This window comes from Sus scrofa, chromosome 1 (genome assembly GCF_054392235.1).
Source record: "Sus scrofa isolate SSC_HxYL_T2T_F1_AM1 chromosome 1, Sscrofa_HxYL_maternal_Yorkshire_Landrace_v2.0, whole genome shotgun sequence".
NCBI classification, from domain to species: domain Eukaryota; kingdom Metazoa; phylum Chordata; class Mammalia; order Artiodactyla; family Suidae; genus Sus; species Sus scrofa.
The window spans coordinates 258944476-258958274 of NC_139383.1; the positions used below are offsets into that span (position 1 = coordinate 258944476).

At 50.3% G+C, this 13799-nt stretch overlaps 1 protein-coding gene across 50 annotated transcripts in view; it reads left to right on the forward strand.

The window, feature by feature from the left end:
- The window catches only part of ZNF462 (zinc finger protein 462), a 150121-nt gene that overhangs the window by 59463 nt on the left and 76859 nt on the right, over positions 1 to 13799 (forward strand). For 11 of the 50 annotated variants that reach the window (XR_014825038.1, XR_014825034.1, XR_014825029.1 and 8 more), the window contains 4 exons: positions 3415 to 3664; positions 4209 to 9811; positions 10579 to 10743; positions 12485 to 12588. Coding sequence is in view for 35 of the 50 variants with exons in the window: in XM_084991741.1 (XP_084847867.1) it covers positions 3445 to 3664; positions 4209 to 9811; positions 10579 to 10743; positions 12485 to 12588 (6092 nt within the window). In the remaining 15 variants the exon portion in view is untranslated. Of the gene's footprint in view, positions 1 to 3414; positions 3665 to 4208; positions 9812 to 10578; positions 10744 to 12301; positions 12589 to 13799 lie in introns of all 50 variants that reach the window. The other 39 variants (XR_014825105.1, XR_014825104.1, XR_014825102.1 and 36 more) reach the window with 7 other exon arrangements.

The window sequence follows — 13799 nt, forward strand, 5'->3', positions numbered from 1 at the left end:
TAAAGAAAGTAGATATGAGATGATGGCTTTTAACTTGAAGTCATAATGGGGTAGCACATCAGTGTCTGGTTTAGCCTTTTAGGGTTGCTGTTCTTTCTCGGTTGATGAAACAGTAAAATATGCACAAGCGTATTTCTCATCCTCATTCCCATCTTTGTTGTTGGTTTCTCGGAGGATTACCATCTGCCGGGTAAACAAACATCCTGGGGTTGATGGACGGGTCATCCTCAGGTCCAGTGTTCTTTGTCTCTCTCCTCCCCTGTTCAGTGTCTTCTCTCGTCTTGCCCGTGTACATATCCTTGTTCTCATAAACACATCCAGTGTCTGTGTCTTTGCTTGTTTGGGCCATGCTGGCGATTTCTGCTTTCTCCTTCTTGTCAGCGTCTCCAGGAGAAGTGTGTGCACAAAGACAAAATGGCTTTCAGTGGAGGCTACGTCCTCATTTCAGAACTCGGTTGCAGACATCAAACTGAAGGCCATTCAGCGGTATGTGACGCTGGTTCTCTCAGCAGCCTGGAGATTAACCTCTTCTAAGGCTCTGAGCTATTTTTGAGGTAGAGTCTGCAACAACATTAAAGCTAGAACCCATTAGGAAATCACTTTCATCATCTCTTCTTTTTCCAAATCAGTGGCTTTTCCCCCCTCCCCACCGCCCCAGATCTCATAACCCTTTAATCTCCTTTGTAGCAGGACAAGGAGACTGTTGGTTGGTGTTTGCATCCAGTGAAGTCTGAATCCTTGATAACAGCTTCGGAAGATACCACCAAGATAATAGAGAACTGGGCAGAGAGATGAATTTCATCTCTGGGTGGGTGACTTCATGCTGAAGGTGCCCTGCTTTCCTTGGGCAGAACCGTCATTTTTTTGTTGTTGATGTTGTGCAAACTAGGCTCAAACTTTCCAAAAGACACATCGCAGAGAGCCTTTTGTTGCATTATTTCTAAAGGCTTGAAGTTTTGAAGGGAAGAGATTTTGTTTTCCTCTCGGCTACACAATGGAGCTTTCAGAGAACCTCTTTTAAAAGGAATAGCTACAGCCTTTGTGTTGAAGGGTGTGCCTGTTGGCAGGGTCTGCTGATGCAGACAGACTGGCTGGTGATTAACAAAGGTCATTAGACTTTGGAATCTGGCAAGCAGAGTCGGATGGTATGTCTTCTGTGTGCGGAAGGACGACTCCCAAGAAAGCCAAGGCATTCTGGAGGTTCCCCCCCTCCAGCCCACCCCCAAAGGCTGCTGCTGTAGGACAGGGTCTGGTCCAGGAGTGTCCTGCCGTCCCCAGGGCTGTGCTGGGGCGAACGGACCAGCCTATCAATCATGGGATAAAAGAACCTTCGGAGGTCTTGGTGAATGACATGTGAGGAGGAGAAAGGTGCTGCTTTTTCGGAGAGGAAGGCAGACAGTTCCTCCTTTGTTGGGAGCAGAAGTGCCGAGGAGGGGCCTGGCTGCTCCTGTGCCCTGTCCCCCCTGGGATGCTGTCAGCCCAGCAGCATCCCAGAGAAGCCATGTCGCGCTCGGAGGGGAAGCTCTGAGCTAAAATGGCCGCTCCCAACGCTCAGAGGACGAGGGCAGCTCCGAGAGTCTTAGAGCTTCAGTGACGCAGGAGCTCCTATCTCTTGAAAGTGTGATAAACACGTTCAGCAGAGCTGTGGCTTGTTTGGCAGAGATGAAAGGACGGAGCGTGGGGGGATGGGGAGCGCACACGGGATGATCTGCTTTTTTGCTGTGAAGTGTTCTAAATGCAGGAGTCGTCTGCACGATGGAAAAATTTGTTTTCAGGTCTAATGGGCTGTGCGAAAGGAGAAGTGGGGTGGGGCCTCCGTGACTGCTGTAATTTGATCCAGAGCTGATAGCAACCTCTTCCACACAATTTGGGTTGGTGCTGAGACAGAAAAGCTGGTGGGGCTGGGAAGATGGAGGCTTTAGTGAGCTGAAAGGACTCTGGTGCACAGTTCAATGTTTATTGACAAAGGAGGAATTGCTGGGTGAAAGAAGAGGAGGTGCAGATAGCTGCGTCTCACTCTGCAAGCTTGGGCTGTCCAGAGCTGGCCTTGCCAGGAGTTATTTTAGCAGGCTCTCGGCAGGAGCATTCCTTCAGGGAAGATCCCCCTGCCATAGCTCCTTTCGAGACATGGATGTTTCTAGACTTTCTTCCTCCTGCAGAAATCATTGACCTTGTACCATAAACATAGAGAAGGTTCCTCCCCCATCTACGTATAGAAAGATCTGGCTTACGGCTTTCGTTCTTGGACGCCTGGTTCTAGATTACAGTGACTCCACAGAATTTGCCATGAGCTCAGTGAAGTAACTCACTCATTAAGATAATCACTGGGTATCTCAACTCAGGATATAGATTAACATAGGAAGGGCTATGCCTTCTAATACATTTTTAACTTCTTCATGGGGGGCCTCTCCCCTTGAGTTCATGTGAAGCTATCTGTATCTTTCAATCACACAGTAAACAACAGCACAAAGGTAGCTGGGCAAGTTTTGCTTTATCCTAAATCACGTTCACTGCTTTTTATGGCCAAGTGTGCACGTCACGTTTGCAAAGGGAAGAAGTGGGAAAAAAGCAAGTCCCGCCTTAAAAGCCATTCTTCCCCTCCGTGCGTTCCTGTTGCCTTCGTGTAAATCAAGGTACCAAAAAGCACAACTTGGAACCAGAAACTGGATTGTCATCTAAAGTTGGTTGTTTGAGAATCTCATGAGAAATATTTTACGACCTAATTAGATTGGAGAAGCTGTTAGGTTATAATTGGGAGGTAGTAAAAAGCAAATAACCATTTAGCTCATGGAAAAAAAAAAACCAAAAAACTAAACTGTTTGGGGAAGGGAGAAAGGAGGTGTATCCCACTATCAGTTAAGATAATAGAAGAAAAAAAGGTACAATAGAAGCTTTTTCTCCTGCCACTCTGAGATTCAATACATCTCACCATTTGGTGATCAAACATCAAAGGTAGAATAGTAATATTAAAATGAAGATTGAAGTAGGTCCTTTCTTCTGTAAAGGCATCCTCTTGACTTCTGGGAAGGTTCTGGTTCAAACAGAAAATGGGTCTCAGCCAGAATCAAAGTCAGTATTAACCTACCAGGAAATGTGAATGCAGTCAAGAAATTCAGAAGCCACTACAATTTCCGAAGTATTAAGGTTTCCTTGACAAACGGCATTTGAAGATATCTCTAGCTAGAAAAAGTTTATCTGTTTTCCCCCCCTTCTTTGAAGTTAGGAAGTCAAGGACACCAGACCTATTATGTCTGACTTCCTTTCTTTGGCCAGTGTTCCGTCTGGCAAAGTTCAGTGAGAGAGGGCGATCTGCTGATACTGGAATTTTTCCCGTTAATGGACTCGTAGCCCCATCAACTCAGGGTAGGCAAGGAGCACGGTCCTTATGATGTCTCCTTCTGCCTCCTGCTGCAGGTTCCTAATGTGAGAGAGTAGACCCAGATCATGGAGGTGCTTCAGTGCGATGGCTGTGACTTCAGAGCCCCGTCTTATGAAGATCTCAAGGCCCACATCCAGGATGTCCACACGGCATTTCTGCAGCCGACGGACGTTGCTGAAGACAATGTGAACGAGCCACGATCTGGGTCCATGAATGCCAGTAACCAGACAGAGGTGGAGTTTTCGTCCATAAAGGATGAATTTGCAATCGCAGAGGACTTATCAGGTAAATCTGGCCTAGGCTCATCATATCTGATGCATTTCACTGCCCTTATCTCTGTTGAGCCTGTAGCTGTGGTTCTTGACATGCACGACTCCTACAGAGTTTCTTGCTCTTGGTGAGCCATCTTTGTGGTCTGGGCAGCGTGGTTCTGTTCTTGAGTAGCTTGGGTTACTGTCCTTTCAGCTTCCTTCTGTCCCTTAGCTTCCTTTCAATTTGGAGAAGAGGGTTGTATCTTGGTAAGTTCTAGAATGCATATTGCAGGTGGTGAAACTTGCATTTTCATAGCTCCGTGGCACCTGAATAGAGATGAGAGGGGAATATTGCAGCCGAAGCCCAGCCCTGTGTCTCCGTTGGTGAGAAACCACCCGTACGTGTTCGTTAACATTTCGTTAATACTCTTCTGGGCCTCATCTTGAGATGTTCGGCCTTTTGAAGGTGATGTTTATTAATGAAGAATGAAAAGAAAAAGGCATTTGCATGATTGTGTTTCTTGATTCTCTTTTGCTTCACTTTTCTTTTCCCACTTACCTTTTTGCTTTCTCTTTAGGTCAAAATGCAACTGCATTGGGGACCGGAAGTTATTATGGCCATAGTCCAGGATATTACGGTCAGCATATCGCCCCTAATCCCAAACCAACAAACAAGTTTTTTCAATGCAAGTTCTGCGTACGCTACTTCAGGTCAAAAAACCTCCTCATTGAACACACTAGGAAGGTCCATGGAGCTCAAGCCGAAGGGAGTTCGGTGGGACCCCCTCTTCCAGGATCCTTAAATTATAACATCATGATGCACGAGGGATTTGGAAAGGTCTTCTCTTGCCAGTTTTGCACATACAAGTCACCAAGGAGGGCAAGAATAATTAAGCATCAGAAGATGTATCACAAAAACAATTTGAAGGAGACCACTGCTCCCCCCCCTGCCCCAAGTCCGATGCCAGACCCGGTGGTGCCGCCTGTGTCTCTGCAGGACCCCTGCAAGGAACTGCCAGCGGAGGTTGTGGAGCGCAGCATCTTGGAATCCATGGTCAAGCCCCTGACCAAGTCTCGAGGCAACTTCTGCTGTGAGTGGTGCAGCTATCAGACCCCCCGCCGGGAACGCTGGTGTGACCACATGATGAAGAAACACCGTAGCATGGTCAAGATCCTTTCCAGTCTCAGGCAGCAGCAAGAAGGGACTAATCTGCCCGATGTGCAGAACAAGAGCGCCCCCAGCCCCACTTCCAACTCCACCTATCTGTCCATGAATGTGGCCAGCCGGGAGATTCCCAACACTAACGTCTCCAACTTCAGGGGCTCCATGGGCAACTCCATCATGAGACCCAATTCTTCTTCCGCTTCCAAGTTTTCACCCATGTCTTACCCTCAGATGAAGCCGAAGTCACCTCACAACTCTGGCCTCGTTAACTTGGCAGAGAGATCCCGTTATGGAATGGCTGACATGACCAATTCTTCGGCCGACCTGGAAACCAATAGCATGCTAAATGACTCTAGTTCCGATGAAGAGTTAAATGAAATAGACAGTGAGAATGGTTTAAATGCTATGGATCACCAGACAGCAGGCATGTCTGCAGAGCAGCTGATGGGCTCAGATGGCAACAAATTATTGGAGACGAAGGGGATTCCATTTAGAAGATTCATGAATAGGTTCCAGTGCCCCTTTTGTCCTTTCCTCACCATGCATCGACGTAGCATCTCCCGTCACATAGAAAACATCCACTTATCTGGAAAGACAGCTGTCTACAAATGTGACGAATGTCCGTTTACTTGCAAGAGCTCGTTAAAACTTGGGGCTCACAAACAGTGTCACACGGGTACAACGTCAGATTGGGATGCTGTGAATTCCCAGAGCGAAAGCATTTCTTCCTCACTGAATGAAGGTGTCGTGTCTTACGAAAGCTCGAGCATCAATGGGAGAAAGTCAGGGGTCCTGCTGGATCCCTTGCAGCAGCAACAGCCACCGCCACCCCCGCCACCCCCACCGCCACCACCTCCTTCACAGCCGCAGCCCCCGCAGCTACAGCCACCCCATCAGGTGCCGCCCCAGCCCCAGCCGCCACCGCCACCTCCCCCCACTCAAGTCCCACCTCTGCACCCCTACAAGTGCACCATGTGTAGTTACTCCACCACGACTCTGAAAGGGCTGAGGGTTCATCAGCAGCACAAACACTCGTTCTGTGACAACTTGCCAAAATTCGAGGGGCAGCCCGCAAGCCTGCCGTTGGAGAGCGAGACAGACAGCCACCCCTCTTCCAGCAACACTGTGAAGAAAAGTCAGACCTCAATTCTTGGGTTGTCCTCCAAGAACAACTTTGTAGCCAAGGCCTCTCGGAAACTCACTAATGACTTTCCTCTCGACCTCTCGCCCGTGAAGAAGAGGACCAGGATCGACGAAATAGCAAGCAACCTGCAGAGCAAAATTAACCAAACCAAGCAGCAGGAAGACGCGGTGATCAACGTGGAGGATGACGAGGAGGAAGAGGAAGACAACGAAGTAGAGATAGAGGTGGAGTTGGACAGGGAAGAAGAGCCGACGGAGCCCGTCCTGGAGGTGCCCACGTCCTTCGCAGCCCAACAGATCTGGGCGAGAGATGCCCCTGAGCCCCAGAAGGAGCCCACCTTCAGAACTGTCACCCACGATTACAACGCCACCAACGGGGCCGAGATAGAGCTCACCCTCTCTGAAGACGAAGAGGATTATTACGGCTCCTCCACGAACATGAAAGACCACCAGGTTTCTAATACCGCTCTGCTCAACACCCAGACGCCGATCTACGGAACTGAGCACAATAATGAAAGTACGGACTTTAGTGACTCGGGAAGGCTTTATTATTGCAAACACTGTGACTTTAACAACAAATCTGCCCGGAGCGTCAGCACCCACTACCAACGCATGCACCCGTACATTAAATTCAGCTTCAGGTACATCTTGGACCCCAATGATCACAGTGCCGTGTACAGGTGCCTGGAATGCTACATCGATTACACCAACTTTGAAGACCTGCAGCAGCATTATGGCGAGCATCACCCGGAAGCCATGAATGTACTCAACTTTGACCACTCGGACCTGATCTACCGATGTCGATTTTGCTCCTACACGAGCCCGAACGTCCGAAGCCTGATGCCGCATTACCAAAGAATGCATCCCACCGTTAAGATTAACAACGCCATGATCTTTTCGAGCTACGTGGTGGAGCAGCAGGAGGGGCTGAACACGGAATCCCAGACGCTGAGGGAGATCCTGAACTCAGCTCCCAAGAACATGGCCACGTCCACGCCTGTGGCCCGCGGTGGCGGCATGCCAGCTCCCTTCGCGAAAAACACTCCTTCCAAGACCTTTCCTCCAGAATGTGAAAACCAGAAGGACCCCTCGGTCAACACGGTTGTCGTGTATGATTGTGACGTGTGCTCTTTCGCGAGCCCTAACATGCACTCTGTGTTGGTTCATTATCAGAAGAAACACCCAGAAGAAAAGGCTTCCTACTTTAGGATCCAGAAAACCATGCGAATGGTGTCTGTGGACAGGGGCTCTGCCCTTTCTCAGTTATCATTTGAGGTGGGTGCTCCAATGTCTCCCAAAATGTCCACCATGGGTTCCCCACCCCCCCCACAACCCCCGCCACCAGACCTCAGTACTGAGCTTTACTACTGCAAACACTGTTCCTACAGCAATCGGTCAGTTGTGGGAGTCCTTGTCCACTACCAGAAAAGACACCCAGAGATAAAGGTTACTGCCAAATATATCAGACAGGCTCCTCCCACAGCTGCAATGATGAGAGGGGCCGAGGGGCCCCAAGGCTCCCCCCGGCCACCTGCCCCCATGCAACAGCTCAACCGAAGCAGCGCCGAGCGAGATGGCCTTCCCGTAGAGAATGAGATGTTCTTTTGCCAGCACTGTGATTACGGGAACCGGACGGTCAAGGGTGTCCTCATTCATTATCAGAAGAAGCACCGAGACTTCAAGGCCAACGCGGATGTGATCCGGCAGCACACAGCCACCATCCGAAGCCTCTGTGACCGGAACCAGAAGAAGCCCACCAGTTGCATGCTGGTGCCCTCCTCGAGCATGGAGCGAGACAAGACAAAACTGCGAGCGCTCAAGTGCAGGCAGTGCTCGTACACCTCCCCCTACTTCTATGCACTGAGGAAGCACATCAAGAAGGATCACCCTGCCCTGAAGGCCACAGTTACGTCCATCATGCGGTGGGCATTTCTTGATGGCTTGATAGAAGCTGGCTACCACTGCGAGTGGTGCATCTATTCCCACACGGAGCCCAGTGGTTTGCTCCTCCATTACCAAAGGAGGCATCCTGAGCATTACGTCGACTACACATATATGGCTACCAAGCTCTGGGCTGGGCCAGACCCGTCCCCTCCCTCCCTCACGATGCCTGCTGAAGCCAAAACGTACAGGTGCAGAGACTGTGTTTTTGAAGCCGTCTCCATCTGGGACATCACCAATCACTACCAGGCATTCCACCCCTGGGCCATGAACGGGGACCAGTCAGTGCTGCTGGATATCATTAAGGAGAAAGATGCTGTCGAGAACCCCATCCTGCCCTCCGAAGAGCTGGTGGGCCCTATGAATTGTGAAAACAGTATGTCGGCCCCCCTCATGGAACAGGAAGCCGAGTGCCCAGAGGACGCAAGACTTTCTCCAGAGAAGAGCATCCAGCTGGCGTCCGCCAACCCCGCCATCTCCTCCACCCCGTACCAGTGCACGGTGTGCCAGTCTGAGTATAACAACCTGCACGGCCTTCTGACCCATTACGGAAAGAAGCACCCAGGCATGAAAGTGAAGGCTGCCGACTTTGCCCAGGACATCGACATCAACCCCGGCGCCGTCTACAAATGCAGGCACTGCCCTTACATCAACACCCGCATCCACGGCGTCCTGACCCACTACCAGAAGCGACACCCGTCCATCAAGGTGACCGCCGAGGACTTTGTGCACGACGTGGAGCAGTCGGCCGACATGACCCAGAACGATGTGGAGGAGACCAGCCGGATCTTCAAGCAAGGGTACGGAGCCTACCGCTGCAAACTGTGTCCCTACACGCACGGCACTTTGGAGAAGCTCAAGATCCACTATGAGAAGTATCACAACCAGCCCGAGTTTGATGTCTTTTCCCAGTCGCCCCCGAAGCTGCCAGTGTCCCTCGAGCCCGAGATAACCACTGAAGTGAGCCCCTCCCAAGTCTCTGTGACCGAGGACGAGGTGGGAGAAGAGCCCGTGTCCACGTCTCACTTCGCTACCTCGCACCTGGTCTCCCACACTGTGTTCCGGTGCCAGCTCTGCAAGTACTTCTGCTCCACGCGGAAAGGCATAGCCCGGCACTACCGCATCAAACACAACAACGTGCGCGCCCAGCCCGAGGGCAAGAACAACCTCTTCAAGTGTGCCCTGTGTGCCTACACCAACCCCATCCGCAAAGGGCTGGCTGCCCACTACCAGAAGCGCCATGACATCGACGCCTACTACACCCACTGCCTGGCGGCCTCCAGGACCATCAGCGACAAGCCCAACAAGGTGATCATCCCGTCGCCACCCAAGGACGACTCGCCGCAGCTCAGTGAGGAGCTCCGGCGGGCCGTGGAGAAGAAGAAGTGCTCCCTGTGCTCCTTCCAGTCCTTCAGCAAGAAAGGCATCGTGTCCCATTACATGAAGCGCCACCCGGGCGTGTTCCCCAAGAAGCAGCACGCCAGCAAGCTGGGCGGCTACTTCACCGCCGTCTATGCCGACGAGCACGAGAAGCCGGTGCTGATGGAAGAGGAGGAGAGAGGCGGCTTCGAGAAAGCCGAGGTGGAAGGGAGCGAAGGGCAGGAAATCGAGTGGCTCCCGTTCCGCTGCATCAAGTGCTTCAAGCTGTCCTTCAGCACGGCCGAGCTGCTGTGCATGCATTACACTGACCACCACAGTCGGGACCTCAAGAGGGACTTCGTCATCCTGGGCGGCGGCCCCCGCCCGCAGAGCTCCGCCTACCAGTGCAAGCACTGCGATAGCAAACTGCAAAGCACAGCGGAGCTGACCTCGCACTTGAACATTCACAATGAGGAATTCCAGAAGCGTGCCAAACGTCAGGAGAGGAGGAAACAGCTTTTGAGCAAGCAGAAATATGCAGATGGTGCTTTTGCAGATTTCAAACAAGAGAGGGTAAGGATATGTTTTGATTTCCCTTCCCCCAGGAGGCCTCTCATCACTGGTGCCCACATGCACTTCTTCTGCTGCCAGCCAAACCGCTACGGGCTTCCTAGTGACTTAGCTTGCCAGAGAGCTCAATAAGTCAATTAAACATTTCGAGCTTGATTATCCCCCATTCTATGCTCACCCTGCTCCACAGCCCGTCCCCCTCCCTCCCACCCCTCCCAAGGCTCCCCAGGGGAGGGTCGGGTGGTTTTTCTGTATTTCTTTTCTGCCAAGTAGCCTTATCCGAGGCCTAGTTACACAGACAACGCTCGCTCTCTTTCCCACGGCAGTTGTGGGCCGTTAGTGCTTCTCAGCCGTGCCTTGGTTTGCAGTGTCCGCTCCACGAACCTAACATCTCCAGGAGTAGATTTTTTTTTTCCTCCTTTTTTTTGGTCAAGAAGTTCGCTAATGGCGTAGCTAAGCAACGTTTCACCTGCGTAGTTGAAACATTGGTTTGAAAACCAGATAACTGGGTGGCAGTGACGATGAGGCTTCTGCACCGAGATCTTCTCTCCTCACAAGTCGTAACCTATGTGGGTTCTGGAGACTTTGCGTAGTCGGCAGCGCGCCTCGACTCCGACGAATTCGTTATGTAAAAGTGCTCGCATATATCTCCCTTGGTTTTTAACCTGCTAATCCGCTTTAACGTAAAACCTGCTAGTAAGCTGCAAGAATAAATGCCGGCAATTGAGGGAGGGCTCGGAGTACTGACGGCTACCACTGTATTTTACCAGCCTTTTGGTCACTTAGAAGAGGTGCCAAAGATCAAGGAGAGGAAGGTGGTGGGCTACAAATGTAAATTCTGTGTGGAAGTGCATCCGACGCTCCGTGCCATCTGCAACCACCTGCGCAAGCACGTCCAGTACGGCAGCGTCCCAGCCGTGTCAGCCGCCGTGAAGGTGAGAACTGGGAAGGTCTGGATGAGGATTCTTGTGTGGGAGCCGTTGGAATTGCTGGTTCACGCCATTGCTCAGAGCCACCTGGGAAAGGGCATCCCGGAACGTGGGCATTCCTGAGTTGTGCTGGGATCGCTCTGGCTTGTTTTGATTTCTTTACAGGTTGGATCCTCCTCGCCTTCCGTGTCTCGACCCGGTTGCGTTTCGATCTGGTTCCCCTTCCACGTGGCTAGTTTGGTGGAAACAGAAGATCGGGGCCTCTGGGTCCAGGAGGCTTTGGGTCGCCTTTCTGTGCTGAATTTAGTGCCGCTGGGTGTTTGCCCTTCCGAGTGGCCTGAGCTCTTGAGAGGAGTCCAGAGGGTTCTGTTTCCATCCTCTTCTGCTCCCCCCGCTGCCTGACTTCTTGTCGTTTTCTTCTGGCTGATGGGTGCAGACAGCCCGGCAGAATCTCTTTCACTTCTTATCCCAGGTCCCCGGAGGAGTGTAAGAAACAGGAAATCTAAAACCAAAAGTCTCCAAGTCACACTTGGCCCCGAGATCCCTTTTGTCTCCTCCATCCCCTCTCCCCCTGTTGCCGACGAACGTCTTGCCTCTTCCCTCGACCTGTAGTAGGCCACCTGTTTTGAACATCATAATCCTAAGATCAGCCACAGTTTCAAAAACCAAGCCACCATCCCTGCCTTCCAGAATATTGCTAATCAGCGGTTTTGAGCAGAGAAGTTATTTCAGGGCTCTTGCTTGCTCTCTCTGGATACGGGAATGTATTTTTGTCATCTGCTCTTCTTGATCTTCTGGCCTGTCTTGCCAATGTGGCATGGAGGGAAAGCTTCTGCTCTTCTCATCGAAGACTGAAGCCTTCCAGCCAGCGGCAGAGCAGTGAGCGGCACCTGGGCAGCAGTGGTCAGCTTGCACGCCCCCATGGTGTGTTCCAGGCTTGTGTCCTGGAATCACTCAAGGGAGACAGATCAGTAATCCAAGGAACAACCTCGAAACATGAGCGACTTAAAATCAGGCTGCTCCTTAATTTTTTGAATTAACTGCATGCCAATCTCCAATCAAGGAATGGCTTTACCGGCTTAGGGTGGGGATGAGCATGGTGGCAAAGAGCTGGATCTTTCAGGCTCCTCATTTCCTGAAGATGTTCCACGGTTCCTAAGTGCCCAAGCTGTTCTGCTTTTTCCTCTTCCTTCCTCTTTAGGTCTCTGAGCCATAACCCTAACCTGCTTTATGTCAGTTTAGGTAGAACTGCAATTTCTTTTAAAGAAGGGAAATAAGTGAGTGAACTGTCTCCAGCGTGGGAGAGCCCCTCCGTCACGTTTCCCAGACAGTAGCAGCCTATGGCCGGATACGTTGTGCTCCCATCACCATCAGTGCATGAAAGAACGAAGGATGGCACTCGGGTTTGCCCCCCCTCTAGGGGGAGCCAGAGAGGCAGGGGAGGAAGCTTTAACAGGAAATGCTGATGAGTTTGGGAGAATGAAGGGAGAGGAGGAGAGCTGGGGAAATGATGATGGATATTTATTTTGTTGGTGGGGCATGTGTGTGTGTGTGGTTCTCTTAGCAGGAGGCGGAAGACCCTTCCCACTTGTTCCTGGATGGATTGGAAGCAGCCAAAGATGCCAGTGGCGCCCTGGTGGACCGGGTGGATGGTGAACACTGCTTGCTTGATGGAATGTTGGAGGATGAAACCCGGCCGGGGGGATACCATTGTAGTCAATGTGACAGAGTCCTGATGTCCATGCAGGGGCTGCGTTCTCATGAGAGGAGCCATCTGGCCCTGGCCATGTTTACCCGCGAGGACAAGTACAGCTGCCAGTATTGCTCCTTTGTTTCTGCCTTCAGGCACAAGTAAGTGCTCATCAAGTGGCCGCAAGTGGTACCTGGGAGTGGGTGGCAGCCTGGGAGGCAGCTAAGCTAGAGCAGGATTACTGGGAGGAGTCAGAGGTTCATGCCTGCTGTTTAGTTGGCTAAGTAACCTTGAGCCACAGTTACCACATCTGTCAAATGGGTCCAGGAACAGATTGTTCGCTTGACATCAGTTTGGCAAATTCAGGCATTAAAAATTTTTTTTACTTCAATTTTATTTAAGAAAATATTTATTATAATTGATTTACAATGTGGTGCCAATTTCAGTTGTATAGCAGAGTGATCCAGTGTGTGTGTGTGTGTGTGTGTGTATGTATATATATGTATACACACATGTGTATACAATTCAATTTTATTTAAGAAAATATTTATTATAATTGATTTACAATGTGGTGCCAATTTCAGTTGTATAGCAGAGTGATCCAGTGTGTGTGTATGTATATATATGTATACACACATGTGTATACAATTCAATTTTATTTAAGAAAATATTTATTATAATTGAGTTACAATGTGGTGCCAATTTCAGTTGTATAGCAGAGTGATCCAGTGTGTGTGCGTGTATGTATATATATGTATACACACATACATGTTCCCTTTCTTATATTATTTTCCATTATGGTCTATCCCAAGAGACTAGATATAGTTCCCTGTGCTATCCTTTTTTTTTCTTCCATTTTTTTTAGGGCATATTGAGGCATATTGGAAGTTCCCAGGCTGGGGTCAAATTGGAGTTGCGGCCGATGGCCTACACCATAGCCACAGAAACATGGGCTCTGAGCCTTGTCTGGGACCTGTAACACAGCTCACAGCTTTGGCAGATCCCCGACCCACTGAGCAAAGCCAAGGATGGAACCCGCAGCCTCCTGGATACTACTCGGATTTGTTTCCACTGCACCACAATGGGAACTCCTATCTATTCTGTGTGTAATCGTTTCTATCTACTAACCCCAAATAGGCTTTTTTTTTTCTTTGTCTTTTTAGGGCTGTACTGGTGGCATATGGAGGTTCCCAGCCTACGCCACAGCCACAGCAATGCCAAATAGGCATTTTTTTAAATGACAATTTTAGAAGCATTGCTATGACCAGAGTGGAAATGAGTTTACTGGTGCATCTGTCAAACATTCATCTAGAACCTAACCATCATCTGAGGAAGTAAAGTTCCATTTGGGAACTTGAGTGGCTAAGAAAGT